Consider the following 26,564-nt stretch of genomic DNA (forward strand, 5'->3'; position numbering starts at 1 on the left):
GCGTAGCCCTGCACTAAAGAAAGACGAGATGAACGGTCTACAACAACCGGCCGTCTACGAGCTGATCATCACTCGAGGCCGCATGGATTTCCTGATTAAGACAAGCACTTGATGTAGGGATAAAAATACCGTCGATATTTTAGTAATTTATGACCCATATTTTAACATGTTTAATATCAAGTTGATTAATATCTCAATATCATGTGATCGACACATAGATACTTATGAATGATATCTTAACGTAATATGATCGATACATTAACATTATGTGCTAAGCACATGACCAATGTAATAGGGTCGGAACATGATTGATACATTAGTACTAGACTAAATTAATTAAATATTATTATATATCGAATTTAATATATCACAAATCGTAATTAAGCTCGGAAGTGTGCAACCCTCTCTATAATCAATGTTAATCATGGGAGTAACAGTATTAAGAGCCTCCTATCAAATGATTCCCCGAGTACATCTCTATATATTACTTCCAATACGACTCAAAGCATAAATTGAACTATTTAATTTTAAAAATTAACTTAGGTATCGATGGGATATTTTTTAGGATGCCTTCGATTACTGTGTTCGATATTATTGAAGTCGGACAAGTATAGTATCAACCAAAATTGATTTGAGACTAGATTAGCTCTAAATCAGCATTCAGTTCTTACAATCAAATTCTAACTTAATAATTTTAGAAAACTCAATTGGTTTCAAGTCAGTATTCAATTCAGATAATCAAATTTTGACTTAACAATTTGGCTCTAAAATGAGAGTCGTAAAACCTCAGTTCTTGTATTGTATTGAGAATGAAAACTAATGCCTCATAAGTACTAAAATTATCCTCTCCTATCATACATATCTTTTAGAGCTCACCTAAAAGGATAAAATTATATATGCTCACTAAAAACAGAAAATTCCTCATTAATCTTCATGCTACACCTGTGTTGTATCATCAGTTATCTAACTGACAATGGAATGCATGAAGTTTCTATCGACATGCGGTTAGAAAAAGGATCTTTGACGTACATTTGCAAGCAAATAAAGAATTTAACCATAGGAGGTGGTGGTTGAGTTGACTCGAGCTTTCGAGCTTTTTAACTAATGCGATAAACATGAAAGAGGAGAAAGAAGTCAGTCCTGCAGACAAAGACCTTCCATTTTTGTAGGTTAATTTCTTGTTCTTGGTGGAGTAATTCTAGAGGATGATCCGAGTAAACTCTTGGCTCTGTGCATCGGGTGGATTTAAGTCGAACACTAAGGCCGTCATTCCTCATGTTTCGAGTCGAGTACAGACTGCACCGAGTTGGCTCTTTCAACCATCTTCGATCCCCAACTTCTTCTACTGAAATTATAAATTAAAATGTACATATGAACATGTGGCATGTCAATAATAAATATTCTCTTCAGTATGCATTCATCACCCATGGTAGCTCATTAACACTTCTTCTGTGAGATCTTTTCAATTCTACTGATTTTTTTGCTAACGCGAGTTCGAACCAATCAGATTGATCGAGATATCATCAATATTTCTAGTATCTATTACAACAAGCTACCGGAGCTAACCATAGATATTAAAAGATGAGAAATTAGTAGTACATGATATTGCGTAGTAAGTAAAATGCACTATAGAGACAAAGGAGTTGCAATGGGGAAAGAAAAAAAAAGGAAGAAAGGAAGAAGAAAACAAAACAATCAGCAACGCTGCCACCTGATCCACGGACTATGTTATAGCGGAAGCAGGGGAGGTTGAGAATGGGTGAAGGGTTTGGTGCAGCTCTAATATGACGGGTTTCTTTATCCTCTATCGTGAAATAGAAACCTTAAATCATCATCATCATCAAAGGTATTGCATCAGCAATGGGAGCCCCTGCGGCAGTTTAGAGCGCCCGCATCAGAAGTGATGGAGCCGACCATGGACGAGGACTTGGCTCCCAGGCTGGAGGCCTTGGCATAACTCGCAGAGGCTCCAGCTCCGGAGGGGGTGAAGTAGGCACCGTTCAGCAACAGGTCACCCTCTGATCTCCAATTCCAACCCTTCCACTCACTTTCATCCGTGTCCACCCTCTTGGTGACCTGTTCAACGCAAGAAACCCATGTAACATACGGATCGACTCGAGGAGTGTAAGACATCGATGTTGTCTACCTCCTTGGCAGACTGGTCGACGGGGGCAAGGTATCTATTGCCTTGGCTGTTGATGGTCGGGTCGGCACTTCCACCGATGGCGTACATCTCCCAGTGGGTGTAGTCGTTGTTCACCACATGGAAGTAGCCATGCCTGCACCTGTAATTAACTTGGGAACTCCAGTAAAACTTGCAGACTTGTGGGTAAAGCTGAAAGGTATGTCTTGGCTAAGAAGGTTTTACCTTGGCATTCTTTGAATGAGACCTTCGCCGAAGTGGTTGTAGGCGATGGTAACTTGCATGGCCTTGTCCCTGACATAAGAATCACTGTGGCCCAAAAGCATCACCTGCATCAGGCGAACAGAGTTGGCTGAAATTAGAACAACCCCCGGAGCAGCTTTGCATTTTGCGAATACAAAAGGGAGGGATCGAGGAGGGTACCTCGTCGTGGTGGGTGAAGTAATTGTTGGAGATGGTGATGGCCGTGGATCCCATAATTGCATCGACGAGGCCGTCGGCGCAGTTGGACAGAGAGTTGTGGTCGACCCAGATATGGCTCGCCCCGAACATGGACACCGCGTCCCCGTCGGCCATCGTCCTCCAACCATAGTGGGAGGGGGAGCTGCGGACCATGGCGTTCCCGGTGGGCTTGCAGTCGTGGATGTGAAGGCCGTGGATGATGATGTTGGTGACGAACTGGATGGTGATGCAGGCGCCGTTAGCGATGTGGACGTCGACGCCGCGGCCGTCGATGGTCTTGAAGCTGTTCATGATGAGCTCCTGCTTGAGGGTGATGACCATGCTGCGCTTGAACACGATCCAGAGGGGCTCCTCCTGGATAACCGCGTAGCGGAGGGTGCCGTGGCGTGGGTTGACGGGGTCGTCGTCCCCGGGGTCGGTCACCACGTAGAAGCGGCCGTCGCGGCCGCCGATCGCGTTGCGGCCGAACCCGATACCGCAGTCGGCCAGCCGCTTGCGGTGGCGGTGCCACTCGGGGTCGCAGCGCCAGCAGTCGTCGATGGGGTTCCCGGTTCCGCACGACAAGTATCCGAGGGCCCGACGGGACGTGCTGTTGCTTATCATCCTGTCCCAACAAAATCATGATTTTGATTTCTTAATGCTAGTGTTCATCCATGGTGAATACAGAGGGGGTGTTGATGGATGGGAGGGCGTAGGGGTTAACTGCAACATTACTTCTCGCCCGGGGGAGAGTGCGGGAAGCAGGCCATGTTCCGCTGACATGGTTGCGTGGGGGCGACGGGATCCATCCATGGTACCACCACATGGTCGAGGTACGGGCAAGAGGTTAACTAAATGGGGAGGTGGGGTAACACTTAGATTGGCGATTGGCGAACTAGAAATGGGATTAGTATCTGGTAGTCGACATAACAGATTTCCATATTAGCCTTCCATTTAATGGCCCGTACAAACCCCAAAACCTGGATTGATTTATTTATTTTATTTTAATTATTGTATCTTTTTATTTAATAGTAATAATAATAATAATAATAATAATAATAATAATAATAATAATAATAATAATAATAATAATAATAATAATAAATGTGGATTACTTAACGTGGAAAAAATGTGACCTAAATTTCAAGAGAGTTTCGGCTCGAGATTGAATACGGAAAAAAGAAAGTCCGATTAATCATAATCATGGCTAAACTTGTAAATTACTGGGAAAAAGAGTGAATTCGAAGGAAGGTGGAAACGAGAGGACTTACATGTCCACTTCGGATGCGACCAGTTCTGGATCGTCCACGGCTCCCACCCCCGCTTCTCGCCCAGCAGTACTGTTCAAGAAAAAGAATCCAAATGATTAAGTTGATGTTTCTATACGATCGACAAAAGTAATGCGTCCGATTTGGGAGAAAACAAAGAGTTAAACCGCTCGGGATGGTGTCCGTCGTTCCGAATTCCAACGAGAATGAGAACGACGGATATAGAAATTGTGCTGTGGATTCCAAGAAATGGACCAAAAGAATTCTGAGTTCTGGTGGTGGTTCGAGATCTTGGAGGAGGGAAGATTCGACTTGGCTGCGACTTGTTATTCTCAATAAATTGATGTCCTAACTTTCCTCCCAAAGAAAGCGAAAACAGGGGATTTGATCAAGGGATTCAAACGGTTTTGGCTTTGCGAATGACACCGCCTCTAGCGACAATGGCGGTCCAGATCTCTTCTCCGGCGACATCGACGGTCCAGTTTAATTGAAACATGATGAAGGTGATGTTGATTCCAGTACTGACCTCCTGGCCGCAGGGAAGGACTCGTTAGCCGCCTTCGCTCTCGAGTTCTTTCTCGCCACGGCCGTCGCCGCTGCTCCAATTCTAGAAGAGGAAAAGGTGGTACATTAACGCTTTATATTTAGCTACAGTCGATCTTAGTTACTACAGAAAAGAATGTGGAGGATGAATGGAGAATGGCGAATCTTGAAGCTTTGCCTGATCCCATTACAACAATTAATAGTGACATGATTAATCGGAGATGAATCGCTACGGGATTTTACTCTTCTAGATCATTATATCAGAATCTCTTTTCTGGAAGGTGAAGTATCTTCTCTGCTCTTTCTTTTCTTTTGCCCTGTACTGGTGGCAACACCTCCCAATTTCCTCGAGAAAGTAAAGAACGTGGAATTCATGCTGGAAAGGGCCGTGGGAAATCCTCTGTTCCATGTACATTGCTTTCGTTTCGCCTAAAATCCTATCATTAAACCTTCTAATAAAGCCAAAACCAGAACTTCTCGATTTGATTCCTCTCAGAGCACAAATATCGTGAGATTACTTGGAACAAGAAGCTCTTCCAGCAAATGAAGGAAGACGAGAAGGGAATCTACCTCGAAGCGGACACGGTGTCGCCTCCGAGCCACCACCCCATGCCTCCGGCAATGATCACCAAATGCCCAAGAACTAGCAATAGGGAACACCGCATTGATCCCACCGCCATTCCTCTGTTAGAATCTCCTAGATCTAGTCGGGGAAAGAAGACGGGCGAGGGAAGAGAAGAGAGAGGAAGACTATTAAGAGAGCAGAGGAACTGCCGTCTTATAGAGAAGTCGGGCGTTCCGCTACTTGCCATCACCGCCACTCCTAACTTAACCACAGTCACAATGGTTCGGTAATTACCAGCACGAACTATTCTAACTGCCGCTAACGGAATCGTCAGGAAGGGCACCGACGGGGTGGCGTCCGCACGCGACATGTGCGAGCGGTGTCGGTTGGTCACGTGCGAATCTGACCGACTCCGTTATACTTTTCCTCGCTTCCGTTATTTAACGTCTCGAATTATACTTTTAAATGATCAACCAAAGTGGGGGAAATAAAGGGGCTTTTTGCCCGTAGGTGCGGTGGCCGGAACCATGCAACGCTCCACCGTCATGGTGTCGCCTTGGATCAACTCGATCACCATCCCATCTGCTTGTGAGTCGCATCTCAGACGTGGAGTGTCGGTCATTCAATTCGATGTCGACCGTTCTCTTCCCGGAACATATCAACGTCTGTCTCGAGACTCCGTCACCAGTAAAAAGCGAAAACAGCTCGATCTACATCGTTTTTATTACTTATTACCCGATAGTTCCAGGACTCATGTACCTCAATTTGTGTCGACGTCATTGAGCAATGATTTGTTTGTGACAACTCGGCGCAAGCATTCTCGAGTGCCTTGTAAGACTGTAAGTCGCAGGAAGCATGTGAATCCGTGAAAGAAACAACACAGTCTGCACAGACCCATGACTCGGATCGGCGCCTCAAATAATTCTTGCGTCCATGTCTTCTGATGGGTGAGAGATCTGAGAACGTCAAGTTCTGTAACTTGTTCTTGCGGCATCCTGATGGAACCCCAGTAGTCCTTTATGGGGACACACGAGCAAATGAAAGGGGAGCATGGCGACAATGAAAAGGAAGTTGATGAACCTTTGCTTGTTCGATAAGCAGGTGGAGCTACTGTCAGTGCTGTGATGATCGCTTCGGTTCACGATGGCACACAAAAATCAACGTCGCACCAAACATCGATGAAGAGATGGCACAAGCAGTAGTAATTGGTTCGTCGAGCTTTGTTTCAGATTGAGTTATTGCTCCAACCCCAAGTCAAAAGGTTTTAGTTGTAGTTCTGACCGACTCCCGCCATTAATGACGGGGCCGAGCTTGATTACCGGGGAGCCAATTGAAGAGGGAAGATTGGAGTAGAAGGTGTTCGGTGAAGCCTACTCTAGTCTATGCAATGATACCCACCAAAAGCTTGGAGCCCACAGAAAGAATTAGATGGATGCATGCTCACATGGCAAGTAACGAGCATTAAGGCTGGATTGACGCCCCAGAGCTGGTGACCTCCTCCTTTCTTCATCCTTTCCTTTTCGCTCATGAGAAGTCTGTAGATTTAGTAGACTTTGTTCAGAGAATCTGACGGTCACTGCCGAGTCTCTTTCTCTGTTTTTGAGCACCACATGGTACGGAAAACCTTTCCGATGCCATGCTACCTAAACCGTACTGCTAGCGACATCAAACCGTCCGTCTTATCCTGTCATCTCTTCCTTCTCCTGTATGCTACAGCATCAGTGACAGCACTGTGTATGATCGATGGGACTGTAGACTTTCTTAAAAGAAGAAGAAGAAGAAGAAGAAGAAGAAGAAGAAGAATGTGTAAGTCTGCATTTAATTGCATAGCGCTGTTTAGCTCTCTCTCTCTCTCTCTTTTAATTTTATGTTGATTCACACTGGTTGTCATGAGTCGTAGCTTCATGTGGGAATGAAACACGAAGATTGGAATGCGACATACAGGATGCTTAAGCCTGAACGAGTCCACCAACAAGCAAGAGATCAGTGGGATCCTAAAAGAAGAAAGTGTGTGGGAGAGAGTCACCTAATTTGAGAAGAGAGATTCACTCACTCCATTTAGGCGCGTAGAGGATTAGATCGACCTAACATATACGGAAAACATTACAAAAGCGTACGAGCTTTGGTTAGATTTGGAGTAACGAATGCTTCGAAGATAACCAGTAACATGATCAGATTAGCTACTTTTGGATGGTGACCAGCTTTTCTTCCATCTTTCTTCCTTTGAGAAAAATGTACACAGAAAAGATATCAAAAAAAGCTGCCAAAGATTCAGGTTTGTCCTTACGAAACCATCTTCCACGACCAAAAGGAAAGCATGATTGCTGGAAATGGAACAAGTTCTCACGTCTTTGCTGGTAATCTTGTGCACATAGTCGATCCTATCCCAGGGTCAAAGGTAGAGAGCTTTTGAGAAGGTCACTCCGTAGAGAGTGCTTCTACTACTGCCTCCTGCGTTCAATCTTTCACATCGTGTCCCGAGTCTTGTGGGCAAGGCGAGCCATATGGATCCATTTGCTCACAAGAACACAGTTCGTATGACTAACATGATGAGCATCTTCCACCGGTAGTTTCAGAGCTGGAAATACAATTTGAGTCAGAGCAGCTGCTGGGTGCAATGGATCATCAGCTGATCCATGGCTTTCATACTTCATATCCTTCTGAGTGCTAACCCAAATTATGATGCTACGTATGAACCTGACAAAAGCCTATGGTTTGGTTTCGGCTAATTTGGCTCGATTAGTCCAACCGGTTCGATCCAACATGATCCATTTGGCAATTGAATTAATTAGGTCGATCTGCTTAACCCAAACTAACACGTATTGACACATCTAAATCTTTAGCTCGATGCAAACCCAAACACCTTTCTGGCCCACATAAACGGGCCACGGGCGCAGGTGAGGGACGGAGACTGCGGCCCATCTCCTCATCACGCGATGGCGACGTGTAATTGGCGGACGAGGCTCGTCGTCGTTCGCGGCTGCCACTGCTGCTTACTCGGAAGTGCTTCCGACGATCTCGACCGGCCAGCGCACACGCCACCTGTTCACCTGAACCGTTGCTTTCCTGCGATCACGGGTGCATCGATCTAAATCACGTCCCCTTAGTAGAAGCGTCCTGCCTCTCCCCTTGGGTAGTTCGGAGGTCGATCATGGCTTGCAGCATCCCTTCCCAGGGAACCCTCTTCCTCCGCGTCCCCCTCAAACCCTCCCTCAGATCTCTCTTCTCCTCCTCCGCTTTAACCACAAGTACTTCTTGGAAGCCTCTTTTCCGTTCCTCCTCCTCCTCTGTTCTATCCAGGAACGATCGATTTCTCTCAGCCTCCGCATCCTTCGCCGACGACCTCCGCCCGGACCTCGGCGAGAATCCCGAGGGCATCATCTCCGGGGAGTGGCCGGATAATATGTCCCTCATCAACTACGACGATCTCCGCGCCTACCTCGAGACCCAGATCATCAGCCATAAGGTCTCTGTTTTTCTTTCTTCTCTCCTCCTCGTTTCTTCGTTTGGTTGATGTCGATGACTTCCTTCGACTTGTTTTCCTTTGGTATCGACGCAGACGAAGCCGTCGGCCAAGTTGGGGACGGTGATGTCGACAGAGATCCGGACGGCGAGGCCGGAGCAGACGCTGGAAGAAATCAACCACAAGTTCGAGGTCGTGTCCGGTCTTCCTGTCGTCGATGATGACCTGAGGTGCATCGGTGTCGTCTCCAAAAAGGACAAAGCCAGAGCATCCAATGGGGTTTGTTTCTTCCCTGTTCTTATCCCGCCCTTTTTTCTTTCTATAGTCCAAAAATAGGGTTTGCTTTGTGCTAATCGAGTGAAATTGATCTGCCTCAATCCTATCATGTTCTGGCTAACCCTAGGAGGAGTCAACAGTTGTCACCATTGGAGATCGTTTCTCATCCATGGAAAGACAGTCTGACGTTCATATCCCTTACGCCAAGGCATTCCAAGAAGCTAACATTTAACTCATAAATTTGAGGATCAATCACGTTTGTCGAGCATAGTTAATTTCTTGTACTTAATTGAACTTCATTTGGTTGGGGAAGGCATTTAAGACTGAGACTGAGCATCTGAGACTTACAACGAGGAACTCATAACTTCTCTTCTTGAAAATGTAGGATTGATGTCATGTTTTTTGAGCAGAAAGAAAGGAAAAAATTATTCTATCTGGTTCATATAACTTTCTTGCCATCAACATCTTATCTCCACACTTGTCTGAAGATATTTCCCTGGACGTTGATAATAATGTTTCTAGGATTACATGGCTTGAACAAGTTTGTCCAGAGAACTGCATCATTGGTAACCTTGGTTCAGTCATCATTCATATATGACTCTGTATGAAGAAGCATTTATTTGTACTAAATAGTCATCGGATACTCAATTTTTAGGATAAAATTTTGTTGTGAGCATATTTGATACTTGTTCATTACCGGAGCGGGTGACAGCGGGTGCCAACTTGAATGTATAGCTTACTGATGATGAGGATATTAACATTATTTTGTTTTTTCATTCTCCTCAGACTCTTCTCAGCTATATTTTGTGCTAACTTCCAATTATTGTTTAAGCAGTTGAAATCCAAAGTTGGTGAAGTCATGTCTTCTCCGGCAATCATGCTATCGCCTGAGAAGACAGTTTTGGGTAACCTTCTTTACCAAGCATGGTTCTTTGCATGCATTTCTATGGTCAGATTTGGATCAAAATGTTTCCTACGTTCATAATTGTGCAGATGCTGCGGCTTTAATGCTTAAGAAGAAGATCCACAGGATACCAATCGTAAATGAGGAACAGAAAGTTGTAGGTAAGAGCTTCAAATTAAGAGAAGTAACATTTAATGTTCTTTGAGATTTTCAATGACGTACATGATTCTAATTAAGTAATTTGAATTTTCTTAAACCAGGAATGGTTACCCGAACCGACATATTCCAAGTGCTCGAAACATAGGAGGTATAGTCCGTCCTTTGAGCGTGCCCTTCTGTTATGTTTATGAGGAATAAAGTTAAGGAGATGATTAGAAGACTATGTGGCTCCGACTCGTGGGTTGTGATGTTGTTATTTACTGTGATGAAACTATCTATTGCGGTTGTGGTTGTTAGGTCATAATTTTGTAAAGCTTACCATGCTGTTTCCCACTGTCCTACAACTGTTCTTTCAATTGGTATTGTTATCTGATGCTTAGGACAAACCCTTTGTATGTGGGTCCTTTTGCTGTCATTGAAAGCTAAACTTAAGTGCAGCATTAATCGAAACCGACATACATTTAAGAAAATCCAGAAACTAAGCATTTTGGCTCCATCCACTTAAGTCTCCATACTTTGAAGTAGTGATTATATTGTTATGTGTGCCCTGTTTTTTCTCTCTTGCATTGTTGGTTTAGCCATGAGGTTGTATCGTCTGATCTAAGATCTTTATACTAATTGATGTGGTCCGAGGGCAGTGCTTAATTTCAGGCTTGTTTTATGAGAACTCTATATGTCTTGTGATAAATTATACAATATTGTATTGTTGTAGAGCATCTAGAGTTGTTTAGGGGAAGCTTAACAAAGACCTCGTGAAGGGACAAAAACATGAGGACAATGGACCAAGTTTTCTTCATTGGATGAGCTGCAGGTTCTTTTGATTGAGTACTGTATCACAAGGATAGATAGCCAATCATGAACCTTGTGGTTAATTGTTCTGATAACTACTAGTCATAGACTCAGTGGATGCTGATGCTGCTGGTGCTGGGTAGCTTCAAGGCCCAAATTATATAACGAGCATGTCCATTAAATTGGTTGCCTTGCAAAATTATTTTACATTTTCACTTGGTCGGCTGCTTTCATAAGCAACGAAACTCGCCCAGAGTGGCATATGCTGTTTGGGTATACTTCCTTGGCTGGCCTTTTATGTTTCTAGAGAGGAATAATTCATATTTAAGCCGCTCTCTACTTAAAAGCAGAATCATAGCAAGCTAATATTGATGGCATTCTGTAAATTGTCAGCCGACGGCCGGGAGCTTCAGCGGTAGCATCGCCACAATGCTGTTCCGGCCGGCATGGTGTTGGAAGACCGCATTGTTTCTTTTGCGTTCTGAAGTGAAACAAGGACTCAGGGGAAGGATAGAGACGGGTAAATAAATGACAGTAAAATTTATAATCATATTTATTCGTCGAGCCCTTCTTTGTTGGTTTGGTAGTCACCTCTGTAGCTCAATCAAGGAGCTCTTCTTCACATCGTGTCTTGCAGATGCAAGGCAATGCTTAGTAGAAGAGCATAACAAAAGAAGTAGAGCAAATTACAAAGGTAAAAAAGAAAAAGGAGCAGAACGAAGAGGTACAAATTGTTGTCAGGAAGGAGAGGCCGAAGGTGATTTGGACTTGGCGGAAGAGCGGATGCTGGAAGCAGATAAGCCGGAATTGTTACCGGCACTATGACCCTATTGGCACACCCAACGCACTGCTTGACGCCGACGTCGTAGCATCAACTGCCGCACTTGGTTCTGCCTTCTTGAGGAGGAAATCTACCTTCGCATACTCCTCCCTTTCATGGCGGATCTCTTTGAGCATTGCGGCCACGTCCTTCATGGTCGGCCGCTCGTCCGGAGTGGCGCTCACGCACAGGAGTGCCACGCCGAGCACCTGCAGCATCTCCTGCACGTCCGTCTCCGGCCGACCTTTGAGGCTCGGATCGAGCACCTCCAGGCTCCCCCTCCGCCGCTGCACCCAGTCCACCACATGCAGCCCCTCGGGGATCGTGGGGTCGATCGGCTGCTTCCCAGTTAGCACTTCCAGCATCACCACGCCGTAGCTGTATACGTCGGTCTTCTCCGTGATCTTCATCATGTATCCATACTCTGCAAACGATTCACCGCAATCAGGCATTGGTAGGTATTCCCTGCAGCAACGAGACAGCAAAATTCGAAACAGATACCAACCAGGAGCAATGTAGCCGTAGGAACCCGCGACGGTGTTCGAGGACCGAGCAAGATCCCCGTCCTCCACGAGCTTCGCAAGCCCGAAGTCGGCCAGGTAGGCCTCGAAGTCGAGGCCGATGAGAATGTTGTTGGCCTTGATATCTCTGTGAACTATCGGCGGAACACAATCATGGTGGAGGTAGGCAAGACCCTCGGCGGCCCCGAGGACGATCTGATACCGCAAGTCCCACTCCAGTGAGAACCCGGTGCGCTCGTGGAGCAGCCCCCCCAGACTGCCGTTGGCCATGTAATCGTACATCAGCAGCCGGGTGTTCTTGTTCCAGCAGCACCCGAGGAACCTCACGATGTTCTTGTGCCGGATGGAACCGAGCGTCCGCACCTCAGCCGAGAACGAGTCTCTGACTCTGCTGCTGTTGCAGTCCTCTTTGGCCGCCATTTTCCCGGCCGATGCACTCGTTGGCCATAGCTTCTTCACGGCGATGGCTTCCCCGTTATCCATTTGGACGCGGTAGACCACTCCGGAGCAGCCTTTCCCGATAACGTTGGCATCCACCAGGCTACGCACAACCTGGTCCACCGAAAAGCTCAGCTTCTGGAAGGGAGTGAACTGCCATGGCCAAGACATCCCGCCGCCCATCTCGGAGTCATCGTCTTCGCTGCCATTCCCTGCTGCCAGTCTTTTCGCCCTTATAGTTGCGATCAACCCGAGAAGCATCGCGACCGTCGAAGTGATCAGCAGTGCTATGGCTAACTTCAACCTGTGCACTCTTCTGCTCTCCGCCTCTGCCGTCATGATTGGCCGCCCGTTGGCGTCCAAGGTGACGAAGCACACGTCTCCACCGTGGGTGCAGAGCCCCTGGTTGCCGGCAAGATCGGAGGCCGAGAGCTGGCGAAAGAGCTTGGTGTCGGGGAGGTAGCCGGTGAAGTTGTTGTTGGAGACGTTTAGTGTGACCAGGTTTTCTAGTTCAGAAAGAGGTGCGAGACTACCGTCGAGCAGGTTGTACGATACGTCGAGAACCGATAGTTTACTGAGGATAGAGATCTTCTCCGGGATCGGTCCGGTGAGCGCATTCCTGCTGAGATTTAGAGCAATGTCGAGCCCCTCGATGAGGCAGAGGTCAACGGGGATCCCGCCAGTGAGTTGGTTGCTACTAAGGTCAAGCAATTCGAGGTTCGAGCACCGGCCAAGCGAAGGTGGTATCGGGCCGGTGAGTGAATTCCCACTAAGCACCAGCTTGTTTATGGAAGCCAACTTGCCAAAGCTACCGGGGATCGGCCCCGTAAGCTGGTTGAGCGACAGATCGAGTACCTCCAGTCTGGTGATCCAAGATAAGGAATCGGGTACGGCACCGGAGAGCGTGTTGTTACTGAGGTTGACCATTTGGAGCTGGGAGCAGTTGCCGATGGAAACAGGAACAGGGCCGGTGAGCCGGTTGGCGGAGAGGTCGAGGAAGTCGAGGCTCTTAAGCCCGCCGATCTCGACCGGGATGGGGCCGGCAATGCGGTTGTTGGCGAGGCGGAGTCGAATGAGGGAAGTGCACCTGCCAATCTCGGCGGGTATCGGGCCGGAGATGTCGTTGGAGAGCAGCAAGAGCTTGGTGAGGTTGGGAAGGAGGAAGAGGCCGGGGGGCATGGGGCCAGTGAGGTGGTTGTGGGAAAGGTCGAGTGCCTGGAGGTTCGACAGCGAGGCGAGGGAGAGAGGTATAGCGCCTTCGAGCAGGTTCTGCCACGCGAAGAAGACGGCGAGCGACTTGAGCCCCGCGAACTCCGCGGGGATGAGGCCGGAGATCTGGTTAGTGTCTATCTGGAGCTGGAAGAGCGACGTGAGGTTGGCAAGAGAAGGCGGTAAGGATCCGGAGATGTTGTTGTCACTTAGCATGAGATCTTGGAGGTTCGAGAGCGCGCCCAAAGATGGCGGGATGGCGCCGGAGATGGAGTTGATGGAGAGGTCCATGGATCGGAGGGAAGAAAGGCCACCGAACTCGTCCGGGATGGGGCCGGAGAGCACATTCTGCCACAGAAGAAGCCTCTCGAGCTTCGGCAGCCGCCCGAGCGACGGTGGCAGCGGACCGGAAAGCGAATTCTCGTAGAGGTAGAGGTTGACGAGCGACGAGCAGTTGCCGAGCTCCGGCGGGATCGACCCGGACAGCATGGTGGTGTAGATGGACAGCGTTTGGAGATTGGACAGCCGGCCAAGCGACGCCGGAATGGGGCCGGATATCTTAGTATCGGCAAGGCCGAGGACAGATAGGTTGGCGCAGCGGGAGAGGGAGTCGGGTATGGATCCGGAGAGGTCGCGGTTGCCGCCGGCACGGAGGGTCTCGAGGAGGGAGAGGTCTCCGAGGGAGTCCGGGATGGGGCCGGAGAGACGGTTGTCGAAGATGATGAGGTGGCGGAGGCTGGCGGCGGCGCTGAGCTCCTCCGGGATGGGGCCGGAGAGCTGGTTGGAGTTGATTATGAGGGAGGCGAGGTATGGGAGGCGGGAGAGGGCGGGGGGTATGGCACCGGAGAGGGAGTTGGAGCTGAGGTCGAGGAGGGTGAGGAGGGAGCAGGCGGCGAAGTCGGACGGGATGGTACCGGTGAGGTTGGCATCGGAGACGACGAGGGTGGTGAGGGAGGGTAGGGCGCTGCACAGCCCGACGGGGAGGGGGACGGTCAGGGGAACGGATTGGATGGTGATGGTGGACACGGAGCCGGCGGCGTTGCAGGTGATGTGGCTCCACTTGCACGGCGTCGCGTGCGCCGGGTTCCAGTCAGAGAGCGCTCTGGATAAGGGGGAGGAGGAAGAGGAGTTGATCCACCGGTAGAGCGCAGTGACTTCTTGGCTGGCAGAAGCTAGCGAAGAGGAGGAGATAGACGGCAGTAAGAGTAGCAGCGGCAGGAGGAAACAGAAGCGGAAGAGAGGGAGGAGGAGGCAGTTGTGGCATGGGAATGATGGAGGGTGGCCAGCCTGCCTCGACCTCGACCTCGACCTCGGCATCATCAAAGCCCCTCCTCGGCTTCAAATCCCAACTCGCTCTCCTCCCCCGGTGCTCTCTCACTTCTGGTTTTGCATTGGGTATCCCCTCTTTGTTTGCTCTCCCTCCCTCCGCTTCCCCTCTTTTAAATCTCTATTCCCTGAGCACCTCAAAGCCTTTTTCATTTGGGTACGATCCACCGAGTTCAATTATTCGGAAGGGTGGGACCCGAGTCGGGCGCACTGGGTTGCTTGCGACGTCGGATCGCATGACGCGCGGGGCAGCAGCAAAGTGACGACGTGCCTTGGTGGGAGGAACTGTTGTGCAGGTGGCTACTGTTGCACTCCCTAAACAAGTTCTATGGATTCGCGCGGTGTGTTGAAACGGGATGCTCTCTCTCTCTCCCCCCCCGGTGGCGAGTGTCGTTTCGGAAGACACGGAGCATCTCAACGGCAGTGTTTCGTGTGGGATAGATAAAGAAAGATAAACACAGTAACGACACGAACAAAACGTAACTTGTGAGAGTTACTGATATGATTCTTCGATCTTGCTCCTTGCGGTTTTTGCTATTGTCTCTTCCACAGCGAGACGGTGCTGAGCTCAACTCACCCTTCTCTCCCTTTCTTGTGGCTGTGGCTTAGATGGCTTGTTGGGATAGGCTCTGAGCTCCCTCGTTCGAAGCTCCAAAGCCTAATAAATATGCAGTGCTTGCGACGGTGAAGCGTGTCGCTATACTTTTTAGAGGCCGGTCATGTTCGCGTGGGTGTGTCCTTTTCTGGTCAAAGTAGGTCATGATGTGTCCCATACAGATAGATCATATTGTACAGAACAAGGTTTGGCCTATAGCCTTAGGACTCCATGAACTCTGACTTCCTTCTTACGATGCATACAGAGTAAACACTCATAGTAACTACACACTGTCTTTATTATGTTTGTCTACTGATAAGAACAGGCTGATTGGTCTGTGGCTTCACATGCACTGCACGTGCTGCACACTGATATTATCCACCATTACAAGGGCCAATGCGAGAGAAGAGAGATAAAATAGAATACCCGATGTCCAAACTCTCCATAGTCATCCATGTTGAGCTCACACCCCATGTTCGAAGTTACCAGTGCATTTACCCACATCCCAAGGCCTAGACCACATGGTGGTGGATTCCACCGTTTCCCCTCCTCCCTCTCTGCTCTAACCTCGTCGATACCGCAACGCAAGAAGCAGTGAGGTTAGTGGATGCAATGCAAAGGGGGGTCAACTTCAGCTACAGTTCCTTGGCCCATACAACATAAAGCTAAGCGGCGGTTTCCGGTGACGCCCTTGTTTTAAGGGTCTTCCGCCTCGGGCCACACACTCCCTACTCGAATCTATTGGGACCTCAGTAGGCATATTGAAAGAATGGGGTTCCTCGCAGGATACTGGTGTGGGAATAGGAGGATCCATGCATATAAAGAGTCTCACGTGACCGAGACTTAAACAAGCGATCCATCTACTTAAAAGCATACAAAAAGAAGATCGGATAAGCTAAAAGAAAACAGAGGATGGTCCTTTTCGATAGCTATAAGCCATGGGGGAAGGTGTGAGGTGGGAGAACAAACCTGATCTTGGTCCAAGTATCCCGGGCTAAAGCAAAGGAAGCATGGACTGGAGCTGCAAGCCGGAGAGAGGGTGTTATTATTAGCCAGAAAAAGCAGCAAGGCACATGGTGGATCACTTGTGCTTTCCTTGACCACCATGGCTGATGTGATGCTGCTTCATCGCCAGTCTTGCCGCTGAAGCAACTCGGTAGCGGTTGGTGGTGGTCCGTGACATGGTGCATGAACTACTCCCAACTCGCTTGACCCAATAATAGCATTCGATTGGGTTCGAGTCCATCGGATGGTGGAGGAAGAAGACCCACCAAATTACATGGGTCAATGTCGAGTCTCGCCAGCCTAGCGAGTAGAGTCTGCTGAGAACGAGGCTTAGGGACAAAAAGGTTTCCTATATTGCAATCAAAAACAGAGCAAGCATAAAGTATTGATCGAATGATGAATGATTGCTTCCGTTCTCGCACGCACAGATAACAATTTGGTTGTTTATCTCCTTTGCACTCACATATATGACTACTTCGAGTCAACGAATGCATACTCCTGTTCTGTATCAGGCTCCTTAATGCTTATTAGTAATTGGGAGGCAACCAAACATGGTCATTGATCACGCAAAAGGGCATGATTGGGTGGCCAACAGTGGGTGACAGGGTGCAGAATTGGCCATGGTTGGATCACAGCTTCAATATCTTGTAATATTATTAAGCTCAGAGCTGTATTCGTGCAAGGAGAGGAAATAGCAGATAAGATTTCCTCAACTGCACGAGGAAATCTCTGAGCAGTTGAGGAAAATCCTCTCTGCCTGCTATCCGCCAACGCTGCCCACACCGAGCTAACGTTCCGACTCAACGGAGGACAGTTCATCGCTGCAGTTCATCGTCACAGCAGCTGTCGCAGCAAGGCAACTCGCTGCTCACGACGCCGGACTTCGCGGGCGTCGTACGTGTCGTCCGCCTCGGAAACAAAGGCGCTGGCCACACTGTCTTCTTCCACCGCAGCGACGCTTCCACCGCTGGTTCCCCTGCTCCACCACCGCCACTGCTTCCCGGACAAGGCAACTCATCGATTCCTCTTCTTGCGCCACCATAGCTTCCTCTTCTTCCTCACTGCTCCGAGCGTTCTCTACCTCAGCAGCTAACCTCGCATCCCAGCAGTAGGGATCGAGATAGGCGGTGGACGTGTGTGGGGCGACGTCCACGGAGCCGTTCTTCTCCCTGACTCTGCAGTTGGCCATCGGACACATCTTGATGCTGTCGATCTCTCACATTGCTCCCAGATCTGCAGCCATCACCGCAAAGCACCAGATCTAGCCAATCCGGCGACTTCGAACTGCTACCTCGGAGTTTTTCTCTCTAACAGTGACAGCCTGTGAACAACACCAAAGCTGTTATCTTCATCAGCCACCCCAATCTCGGTAGCATAGAACATTGGAGATCAGCATTGCTGCAGCTCTCTTGAGCATTGCTATATCTCTCTTCAGCATTGCAAACCGTATTGCAGTCCTGATCTACAAAATTGTAGCAACTTAGCCTCCAAATGCAGCGATCCTACAGCTGACAACTCCCTCGTATACGTATCTTCAAATGTCTTCGTCGTCTACCTCTGATATCCCAATTGTTGTCCCTGTAGGGAACCAGAGCACTTTTCAATCTACTGGCCTTATCACTATCAACGTAGCAGCACTCATTCCATTCAAATTATCCAAAAGCGGAAACTATGCATCTTGGCGGGCACAACTTTCTAATCTTCTATTTGGATATGATCTCCTAGGTTACGTTGATGGCTCTCTCCAATGTCCATCTGCAATGGTTAATATCCCAGGAGAACCAAGTCCAGTACCAAATCCAAACCATAAATTATGGTTACGTCAAGATCGACTTATCCTTCAAGCTATTCAAGCCTCCGTCGCTGGGTCCGTTGCTCCACTGATATCTTCATGTACGACTGCTGCAGAAGCATGGTACAAGTTGCAAACCACTATGGTAAATCACTCCCGTACAAAGAACTGGCAGCAGCAGCACAAAGGTTTGGTTATGTTGCCTCCTGACTCTATGGGTCACAAACCAAACCCCCTTCATCCACATCATCAACACTTCAATCATCACTATCAAGATGGAAACTTCCATAATCATCAGCCCTGGAGTTCTAACCTTACTAGCCAACAAAGAGTCATTTGCCAACTGTGTGACAAAGTTGGACATTCTGCGAAGGTCTGTCGGTCTCGACCTACTCCTTCACGATGGCCTCAGGCGAATCTCATGACTACACCAACTACTCACCAACCTAATTGGATTATGGACTCTGACGCCTCTCATCACATTACCTCTGATCTTCAAAACTTGTCCATCCACAACAACTATGACAACAATGAAGATATCATCATCAGTGACGGTAAAGGAATTCTCATTACTCATACTGGTTCCACATCGCTTAGTTCACATAACACAACATTTACACTCAATGATGTTTTGTGTGCTCACATCAAACACAATCTTATTTTCGTTTCTCAATTTTATAATTAAAATAATACCTCCGTTGAATTCTTTTCTAACTCATTTCTTGTTAAGGAATTGAGCACAGGGGCATCTTTGGTCTGAGGCCAGAGTAAGAATAACATTTACGAGTGGCCATCAGTTACACAAATCACCCCGCCCACTGCCTACTCTTCCGTCGCAGCTCCAATTGATGTGTAGCATCGTCGTCTTGGTCATCCCTCATCCTCTATCTAGTAAAAATTATTTTCTCATTTTTCTTTTCCTACTATTAAAAACAGTAGCATTATATCTGATTGTGATACTTATTTAAGAAATAAAAGTCATAGGTTTTTTTTTTGAATCTCCTCCGTATCATGCTCTAGACCTTTTGAAATTATTTATACTAATGTTTATGATCTTGCCTCAATCACTTCTTTTGATAAATTTAGATTTTATGTCATTTTTATATACTACTTTATCAAAATATACATAGCTATACCCTCTCCATCATAAATATGAAGTTTCAATAATTTTTTTCAACTTTAGACGATTAGTCAAGAACTTCTTTCGGTCCATAATCAAAACAGTTTACTCTGGAGATAGTGAATATCAATCCCTCACATCCTATCTCTTAGCTTGTGATATACAACATCTTAAGCCGCCCTTAAATACTCCTCAATTAGTTGGTTTTGCTAAATACAAATATTGATATATAGTTGAAATCAACCTCACACTCCATCAAGCTTCTATGCCAATCATATTTTGGTATGTAGCTTTTCAAACTGTCGTCTACCTCATCAATCGTATGCTCACTCTAGTCATTCAATACCGATTACCATTTGAAAAACTGTTTCATAAATCTTCAAACCTTCAAAAACTCAAAGTATTTGGTTGTTTGTATTATCCATGGCTACGTCCCTATGCCTCGCATAAGCTAACATCATGATCTAAACCTTGTATTTTTATTAGATATTCTGTTGAACATAACGCTTTTCATTGTTACGAACCCCAAACTCAAAAAGTCTGTATATCATATCATGTTATTTTTATAGAGTCTATCTTTCTGTTTCAAAATCTTGAGTCTCCTACTGTCCGCCCTTCTCCGACAACTATACATCACTAGAGTACATTGTCGATCTCGTCAAACGAGTCTCTGACTACACCACTCGATCATTCTTCTCAAGATCCACACGCTATCATGTAATCAGTGAAGTTGGTGGCCAATTTCCATCGACAACAATTTGTAAGCCGGTTGACCGGAGTAAAGATCTAGCTTTTTCGATTGTTGATGATGCTCATGCAACCAGAGCTTCCTATGGGCATACAAAAAACCTAGACAAATGAGGGAAGTGAAAGTTTCCTGAAGACACAGAGCAGATGAAATGCAACCTCCGGTGTTTCACAAGTGAGACCATTGCAGAAAAAGCTAGATTTGCGGAATCGGAATCGAATTCGAAACATAATAACATAACCTGAATGAGACCAATGCAAATCACACATCAACCTTTCATGCTCACCACTCAACAGTTCGACAAAGATGGACTGAACTTGTAAAGCTCTACTCAAGAATCAGAACCCTCCTCGCTATCATAACATGGGGCTCTGGACTGAATGGTTACACGAGCTCCCGATGTAAGTCTGCAAGAAGCAAGTACAATCTATCAAGTGAAGAAGCAGCACTCGATCACAATAATGGTTGATTAAGGGCAAGGAGAAACATAACTTTCCTCGATCATAATCACCTTCTCCTTTCTTTCTTTTGTAGATTCTACACCAGTGGATGATTCATTGACTGACAAGGTGATCCTTTGGTTTTCACTTTGAGATGCTTCCCTGCAGTCTAGTCCAGCAGAAGATTTCCTCGAGCCATCTGAGATAGATGACATACTTGCTTCACTTTTAGGTTGCTTGTTAATCGTCCGAGGGAGACACTTCGAGGGTGATGAATCCATTAGCTTAGCCGTGCCCTGCTCTGAGTCTGGTGTCTTGCAATTCCTTTGAATTATCGAGTTATATATATGAAGCGCTAATTTAGCAGCATCATCAAAAGAGTAAGAAGAACAGTGCAAGCTACTACGGAGACTAAACACTTGGATGTATGTGTCTTGCTAAATAAAAACTAGGATAAGAATGTAAGAATAAGAATCAAATACACAAGTAAAATTCTTCAACCGTATTCATATAAGAATATGACTTCTTGTCAAATCCCAGCTTATCCTGCCATATTACTGACAGCATTTGCTTCTTTGGACTCAACTTATAATGATTTTAGTTCATCAAGTCAAGAAAATTTATAGTATGCAGTAAATACCCTACATTTAGATGATAATGGAAATACTCGCACCAATAAGTGCTTGACATGTGGTAACCTAGTCAACATGAGGAGATTAAGAGACAAATACTAAGGGACTATTTTGCTTATATCTCAGAATATTTTTCAGGTAAAACCCATCAGGCCATAGAAATTGAAGTCGGTTATTGTTTACTAAATTTACCCCACCTCATTGATTATTGACTTGAACATCGAAAGGACAGTCAAGAAACCCACCCGACCCCAGTCTTTATATAGATTAGGAGTGTGCACACACCTGAGACCACCTTAGCCCCCGAGCCAGAGTCCAAGTCTCCCTTTTGACTGCATTAGACTTTTTGCGCACGCGACCGAAATCGAGTCGGGCTAATTTGGACATCACCAACATCACTACCATTAATTTGGTGTTAGAAGAAGGGCTCATGCCATAAGAACATCATTTAGTTAACCCACTCAATGGTCACTCTAACAAGGGTCCTCCCACCCCTCACCCACAACGTGGCCGAAATGACCCAAAGTGCTACTTATGATGATAACATGGCTCGAAGCATTCTATATGACGATAGCTCAATCAACACAACCCGAAGCACTCCCCTACAATGAAAACACAACTAAAATGGCCTGAAGTGCTCATATGACAATAATATGATCAACACAACCCAAATTGCTCCTCTATGAAAGCAACACGATTGACACGACCTGAAGTGCTCATATACAAAAACAACATGACTGACACAACCCGAAGCACTCCCTAAAATGACAGCTTAGTCGAAATGACCCGAAGCACTCTCTATGATTACACTGTGGCCAACATGGCCCAAGCGCTCCTCTACGATGATAGCATGACTGAAATGGTCTAAAGTGCTCCCTGTGATGACAGCACAACTGATATGGCCTAAAGCACTACTATATGACAATAGCACAATCGACACGATCTAAAGCACTTTCCTGTGATGATAGTGCAACCAAAATGGTATGAAATGCTCCATACGATGACAGCATGGCTAACACGATTCAAAGCGCTCCTCTATGATAACAGTGCAACCAAAATGACCTGAAGTACTCCCTACAATGACAACGTGACCAACACGGCTTGAAGCACTCCTCTATGATGTCAATGTAACCGAAATGGCTCGAAGCGCTCCACTATGATAATAACACAAACCAAAATGGTCCAAAGTGCTCCCTATGATGACAGTATGACCAACATGGCCCAAAACACTAACAATTTCGACCAAATGATCAAGGTGCATAACTCGACGAGTGCCCAAGGCAACCAGGTTGATAGGTGCCCTAGGTGCCTTGGTCGGTTGATGCTCGAGATGGCTAGATTAGTCAACACCCGACGTGGCCAACTCGGTCGAACGCTTGAGGCAACTAGGTCGGCCAGTGCCCGAGATGGCTAGGTTGGCTGATGCTCGAGGTGTTCAGGTCGATCATGTTCAACATGACTAGGTTGGCCGATGTCCGATGCAACTAGATCAATCAGAGACAATTATAAGGGTTTGACATGTGGTAAACAAATGATATGGGATCTCTTAAAGAGAGTTATCGAAGTACAAATGATATGAGAAATATTTACACCAATAATGAGCTCTAGATGTGGTAGCCTAATCAATAGGAGAAAGACAAAAGACAAATGATTAAGGAATATTCTACCTATGCTTTAGAATATTCCCCAAGTAATACTATTAAAAGTCTATCAGGCCATAGAATTCGAGTTCGTTACTATTTGCTAAATTTACCCCACCCTCATTAGTTATTGATTTGAACTTCAAAGGGAAGTAATTAAGAAACCTCTCCGACCTTGGTCTTCATACAAGTTAGCTATGGAGCACGCACCAAAGTCTACCTTAGCTCTCGAGTGAGCATCCGAGCCTCCCTTTTGATCACATCATATTTCTTACACATGCGATCCAAAATCGAATCGAGCTGATTTGGACATCATCAAGATCATCACTTTTCAGCTTATCACTTGCCCACTACAAGCTTCAAATATCAAAATCCAAGGGCGTTGTTCATTATAAAAAAAAAACAATCTCATAACACAATTGACATTTGCCACTGTGGACACAAAGATTAGATGATTTCAAATGGATGTAAGTAATTTTTCTTTCTTCATTTTGATAACCAACACAGCTCATGTCAGAAAAAAAAAAAACAGTTTAAAACTTGCTCAAGGAGTAATCAATACTACCATCTAAATCGACCAAGATTTAGATCGACCAAGATTCTCTAGTTATCTAATTCAGAGTGGACTAAGATGTAACATTAAACTTCTCCTTGAATAATACCTATAATAATAAAAATAAATAAATATGGCAGTTCAACTTAAATATGCATTTGGACACAAGAAAAAGCCCAGAAGTACCTATCTGCATTGTATGAAGAAGAGCGTTTTAGAGTGGGCAGCATCATTTCTCTTACTATATTCTTGTGCTTCTTCAGCTCAATCAAGCTCCCACTGAAATATTCCTTGTTTTCTACTCTCGATCCCATTAGCCTCGGATGCTCCGACAGGTAGTCAATCTCTCCAAGCATCATGGATCCACCAAACATTGGCGAAGATAAATTTACATGGGAGAGTCTCGGCCTGTAGGTCGGCACCAGACCAAAGCTGTGGTGATCCTTCACAGAGATTGATCCACATGTAATTAATTGCATCAACACATTTGTTGGCCTTAACTTTGGCTTTGCATGAAAGAGGGCCTCCTCTTCCTCCTCCTCCTCCTTATGCATCCGAAAGCTCTTTATCTTACTGGTATCAGCTCTAATTAAAGATTCCAAGGTCTCCATCTTCCCACTAGAGGATGAATTGCTCCACGAAGTTGGTGCCGGTGAAATTGCATCCCCACCAGTCTCTAAGCGCTCTTTGGATCGCTGGTCATGGCTCCGCAGCCTCTTATCGAATTCAAGATCCACCGAGCTGTCATCAGTTGAAATTCCTCGGGTGAAGATGGCACGACCTCCACGGGCATTCATCTCTCCATCGTCATCCGTCTGAGTCGAAGCATCTGCAGCATTGACGGACTTATAAGCTCGGGACTCTGTTGGACCCACCAAACTCTTCTCCCATGCTGGAGGCCTTGGGGGTCCGAGACCTGGACAATGAAGCAAAGGGGAATGCTCATCGTCGCGAGGGGAAGGCGGTGACGGCGGTGGCTTTGGCTGTTCGATTGCAGACGAGGCAGGGGAAGAGGAGGAAGAACCGGCGGCTTCTTGAGTTCTTGAAATCGCGGGGTTCTCTTGCTGCTGGGGCTTCAAGTTCAGCAACCTGCTGTTGCCATTGCTTTGATGAATCCGATCTAGATGAGCAGAAATACGAGACAACATTTGTGATTACACTTCCTTGGCTTTCTATCACAAGTACAATTCCGAAACAAGTTTCATGTTGGGAAAAATGATACTACGTTTTTAGGTACCTGAAGGAGACTGATCTAAGAGCTCGGAGCCCTTGAGAACGTACTCGTTGCCATTAGCCGGGAGCACGAGATCATCCTCGGCGAGGTCATGCCACACGAATCCATTCTTGTAGCTCCTGAATCATCATCCCCGTAGACATTATTATAAACTGAAGCAAAAAAAGAAACGATTTTTACCACCCAACTACCTCTTGCAAGACCACGAATACATGGCGGGCATTCCCTTTCCTCTCAACACGTTGAGCCGATCGATCACATCTACAGAACAAGACAGGATGTAACCCCATTCAGCGCAATGATGATCACGATAAATCAAAACTTTTCCACTGGATTGGGTTTGATTAGTACAGCCGACCTCTCAGGTACAGCCCGTCGGGGGAAGAGAGGGGGACTTCGATGAAATGAGGGTGCTCGAGGTGGCGGTTCCGACAGAGGTAATACACCACGGGGATCTTCCTCCCCTGGGGCAGCGGCGGCGGCGGAGGTGATGGCGGCTCCGCCCAATCGCGGGCGCTCTCCGGACTGGCAAGGCCGCCGTACTTCCTCGCTCGCTCCTCCATCACTTGCTTCCTATCACTCTCAACGGTAGTGGAGAAAGGGACTCGATAAATGTGGGATTTTGAAATGCGTATGGATAGGGACTGTGAAGGCGAGCAATAAAGCGAGATGATGAGGCGTTGCTCCTGCCCTGCGTTCCCAGCCAAGCTTGGTGGCGTTCGCGGAGGGGGCGAAGGAAAAAGAAAGCGGTTGCGTTCGAGCAGCGGAGCATTGATTGCTCATGGGGAGCGGGGGAGGGACGAAGCAAAAGGCCTCGGGAGCCCCAACGCTCGTTGGAGCCATTCTGTTGTCCAACCTCCAACGAACGACGACGACACGTTCGATGATCCATTAAGATTCGGAAAAACAACCGTTGATCTCATATCGAATCTTATATTAAAGTATTGTCCGTCCAACCGTGGCCCACCTGGCAAGTTTGGCCGACTTACGGTACGATCTACGCCATAACTTGAATCGGGACACGAAGCGACCCTCATTACTTCAATAGGTCATCCCAAACTTGACGTCCGACGGAGTCAATGCAACCACCACTTCGATTTGACATAAAGGAGAGAGAGCAAACGATTCAAACATTAGGATCCAATTTGGATCAAAAGCGGATGTCGGTACCCGATAATGGTCTCGCGTGGGTGAATGCGGACTACATGACTCGGATCAATTGGGGAACAAATTCTCGCGCATGATTCGAGTACATTTTATGGTGCGCACGGACGTGCCGTCGCTCTCATGAGCTTTTTCGTTGGCATGGGGGCGTGCGTGAATCCCGAGAGGACCAGTGATTGACTCCTGTAATGGGATAATGATGAGAGAGAGGCACATGGGAGGGAGTGATTCAATTGTGATTGATGATGACGAAGGGAAGGCTCCGTGATCGACGAACAAACAGTGTGCGAGCGATTGGGTTCAGTCGCTCGGTGTACCGTCGAGCGCGGCCGTAGGAGGGACGGAAACAGCTCCCGCCGCTGCTTACCGCACTGCGGGCAAAAGCCTGTGCGTCCGACATAGTTTCATAGCGATGAAGCGTGGTGGAGAGGTGCTACTGCAGCAGCCAGTAGGGCTCGTGACGAGTTAAGTGACACTTTCTGGGCTGTGCTTTTCAAAGAAGACAAGAACACATTGCATGATCAGATTACTCCAAGAACGAGACTACAAGTGCTTTGATGCATTAACAGCACTGTCATTGTTCAGAAGTTCCAATCTAATAGCAGATACGCGGGTACCTGATCAGGAGTGGATCGCATCCAGAATGATACTTCTCACAGGTTTTTGTTGTTTCTTGTAGATTTGTAGCTCAAGCCTTGTGCTTTTCTACCTCTTGATCGTGCACTCTAATAGACAGAAACCACGACCAATTTGCGACTTCGAAGCCTCGCTCTCCA

General features: G+C 46.8%; 4 protein-coding genes across 5 annotated transcripts; 1 reads left to right on the forward strand and 3 right to left on the reverse strand.

The window, feature by feature from the left end:
- Positions 1–1,540: 1,540 nt before the first annotated feature.
- LOC103993134 (probable pectate lyase 8) lies at positions 1,541–5,130 on the reverse strand. Of its 2 annotated transcripts, XM_009413088.3 has the most exons (7): positions 4,966–5,130; positions 4,379–4,459; positions 3,856–3,924; positions 2,567–3,209; positions 2,369–2,472; positions 2,147–2,285; positions 1,541–2,076 (listed from the first exon to the last, which is right to left on the reverse strand). In XM_009413088.3, the coding sequence occupies exons 1-7, from the start codon at positions 5,073–5,075 to the stop codon at positions 1,855–1,857; spliced, it is 1,368 nt and encodes a 455-aa protein (XP_009411363.2). In that variant the 5' UTR covers positions 5,076–5,130; the 3' UTR covers positions 1,541–1,854. The 2 variants fall into 2 exon arrangements, with proteins under 2 accessions (XP_009411363.2, XP_018686136.2); XM_018830591.2 differs by lacking the exon at positions 4,379–4,459.
- Positions 5,131–7,918: 2,788 nt separating this feature from the next.
- Positions 7,919–10,262, forward strand: LOC103993135 (uncharacterized). Its single transcript, XM_009413089.3, has 5 exons — positions 7,919–8,426; positions 8,520–8,702; positions 9,535–9,604; positions 9,693–9,764; positions 9,864–10,262. The coding sequence occupies exons 1-5, from the start codon at positions 8,112–8,114 to the stop codon at positions 9,905–9,907; spliced, it is 684 nt and encodes a 227-aa protein (XP_009411364.1). The 5' UTR covers positions 7,919–8,111; the 3' UTR covers positions 9,908–10,262.
- Positions 10,263–11,080: 818 nt separating this feature from the next.
- LOC135619121 (LRR receptor-like serine/threonine-protein kinase RGI1) lies at positions 11,081–15,223 on the reverse strand. The gene is made up of 2 exons (XM_065120819.1): positions 11,877–15,223; positions 11,081–11,795 (listed from the first exon to the last, which is right to left on the reverse strand). Exons 1-2 carry the CDS (start codon positions 14,857–14,859, stop codon positions 11,371–11,373), a joined length of 3,408 nt encoding a protein of 1,135 aa, XP_064976891.1. The 5' UTR covers positions 14,860–15,223; the 3' UTR covers positions 11,081–11,370.
- A 5,066-nt stretch (positions 15,224–20,289) lies between these two features.
- LOC103994221 (protein SOSEKI 3-like) lies at positions 20,290–25,488 on the reverse strand. Its single transcript, XM_065120821.1, has 5 exons — positions 24,983–25,488; positions 24,816–24,885; positions 24,628–24,743; positions 23,577–24,510; positions 20,290–20,889 (listed from the first exon to the last, which is right to left on the reverse strand). Exons 1-5 carry the CDS (start codon positions 25,185–25,187, stop codon positions 20,595–20,597), a joined length of 1,620 nt encoding a protein of 539 aa, XP_064976893.1. The 5' UTR covers positions 25,188–25,488; the 3' UTR covers positions 20,290–20,594.
- Between the last annotated feature and the right edge of the window lie 1,076 nt (positions 25,489–26,564).

This window comes from Musa acuminata, chromosome BXJ2-8 (genome assembly GCF_036884655.1).
Source record: "Musa acuminata AAA Group cultivar baxijiao chromosome BXJ2-8, Cavendish_Baxijiao_AAA, whole genome shotgun sequence".
Taxonomy (NCBI): domain Eukaryota; kingdom Viridiplantae; phylum Streptophyta; class Magnoliopsida; order Zingiberales; family Musaceae; genus Musa; species Musa acuminata.

Coding starts and splice junctions, on each gene's coding strand:
- LOC103993134 (XM_009413088.3), bottom strand. CDS start 5,075: ATGGCGGTGGGATCAATGCGGTGTTCCCTATTGCTAGTTCTTGGGCAT. Junction 4,460..4,965: donor GACACCGTGTCCGCTTCGAG/GTAGATTCCCTT, acceptor TTCCTCTTCTAG/AATTGGAGCAGCGGCGACGG. Junction 3,210..3,855: donor GTCGCATCCGAAGTGGACAT/GTAAGTCCTCTC, acceptor TTGTTGGGACAG/GATGATAAGCAACAGCACGT.
- LOC103993135 (XM_009413089.3), top strand. CDS start 8,112: ATGGCTTGCAGCATCCCTTCCCAGGGAACCCTCTTCCTCCGCGTCCCC. Junction 8,427..8,519: donor CCCAGATCATCAGCCATAAG/GTCTCTGTTTTT, acceptor GTATCGACGCAG/ACGAAGCCGTCGGCCAAGTT. Junction 9,765..9,863: donor TGAGGAACAGAAAGTTGTAG/GTAAGAGCTTCA, acceptor TTCTTAAACCAG/GAATGGTTACCCGAACCGAC.
- LOC135619121 (XM_065120819.1), bottom strand. CDS start 14,859: ATGATGCCGAGGTCGAGGTCGAGGTCGAGGCAGGCTGGCCACCCTCCA. Junction 11,796..11,876: donor CTACGGCTACATTGCTCCTG/GTTGGTATCTGT, acceptor AATCGTTTGCAG/AGTATGGATACATGATGAAG.
- LOC103994221 (XM_065120821.1), bottom strand. CDS start 25,187: ATGGAGGAGCGAGCGAGGAAGTACGGCGGCCTTGCCAGTCCGGAGAGC. Junction 24,886..24,982: donor CGACGGGCTGTACCTGAGAG/GTCGGCTGTACT, acceptor CTTGTTCTGTAG/ATGTGATCGATCGGCTCAAC. Junction 24,744..24,815: donor TATTCGTGGTCTTGCAAGAG/GTAGTTGGGTGG, acceptor ATGATGATTCAG/GAGCTACAAGAATGGATTCG.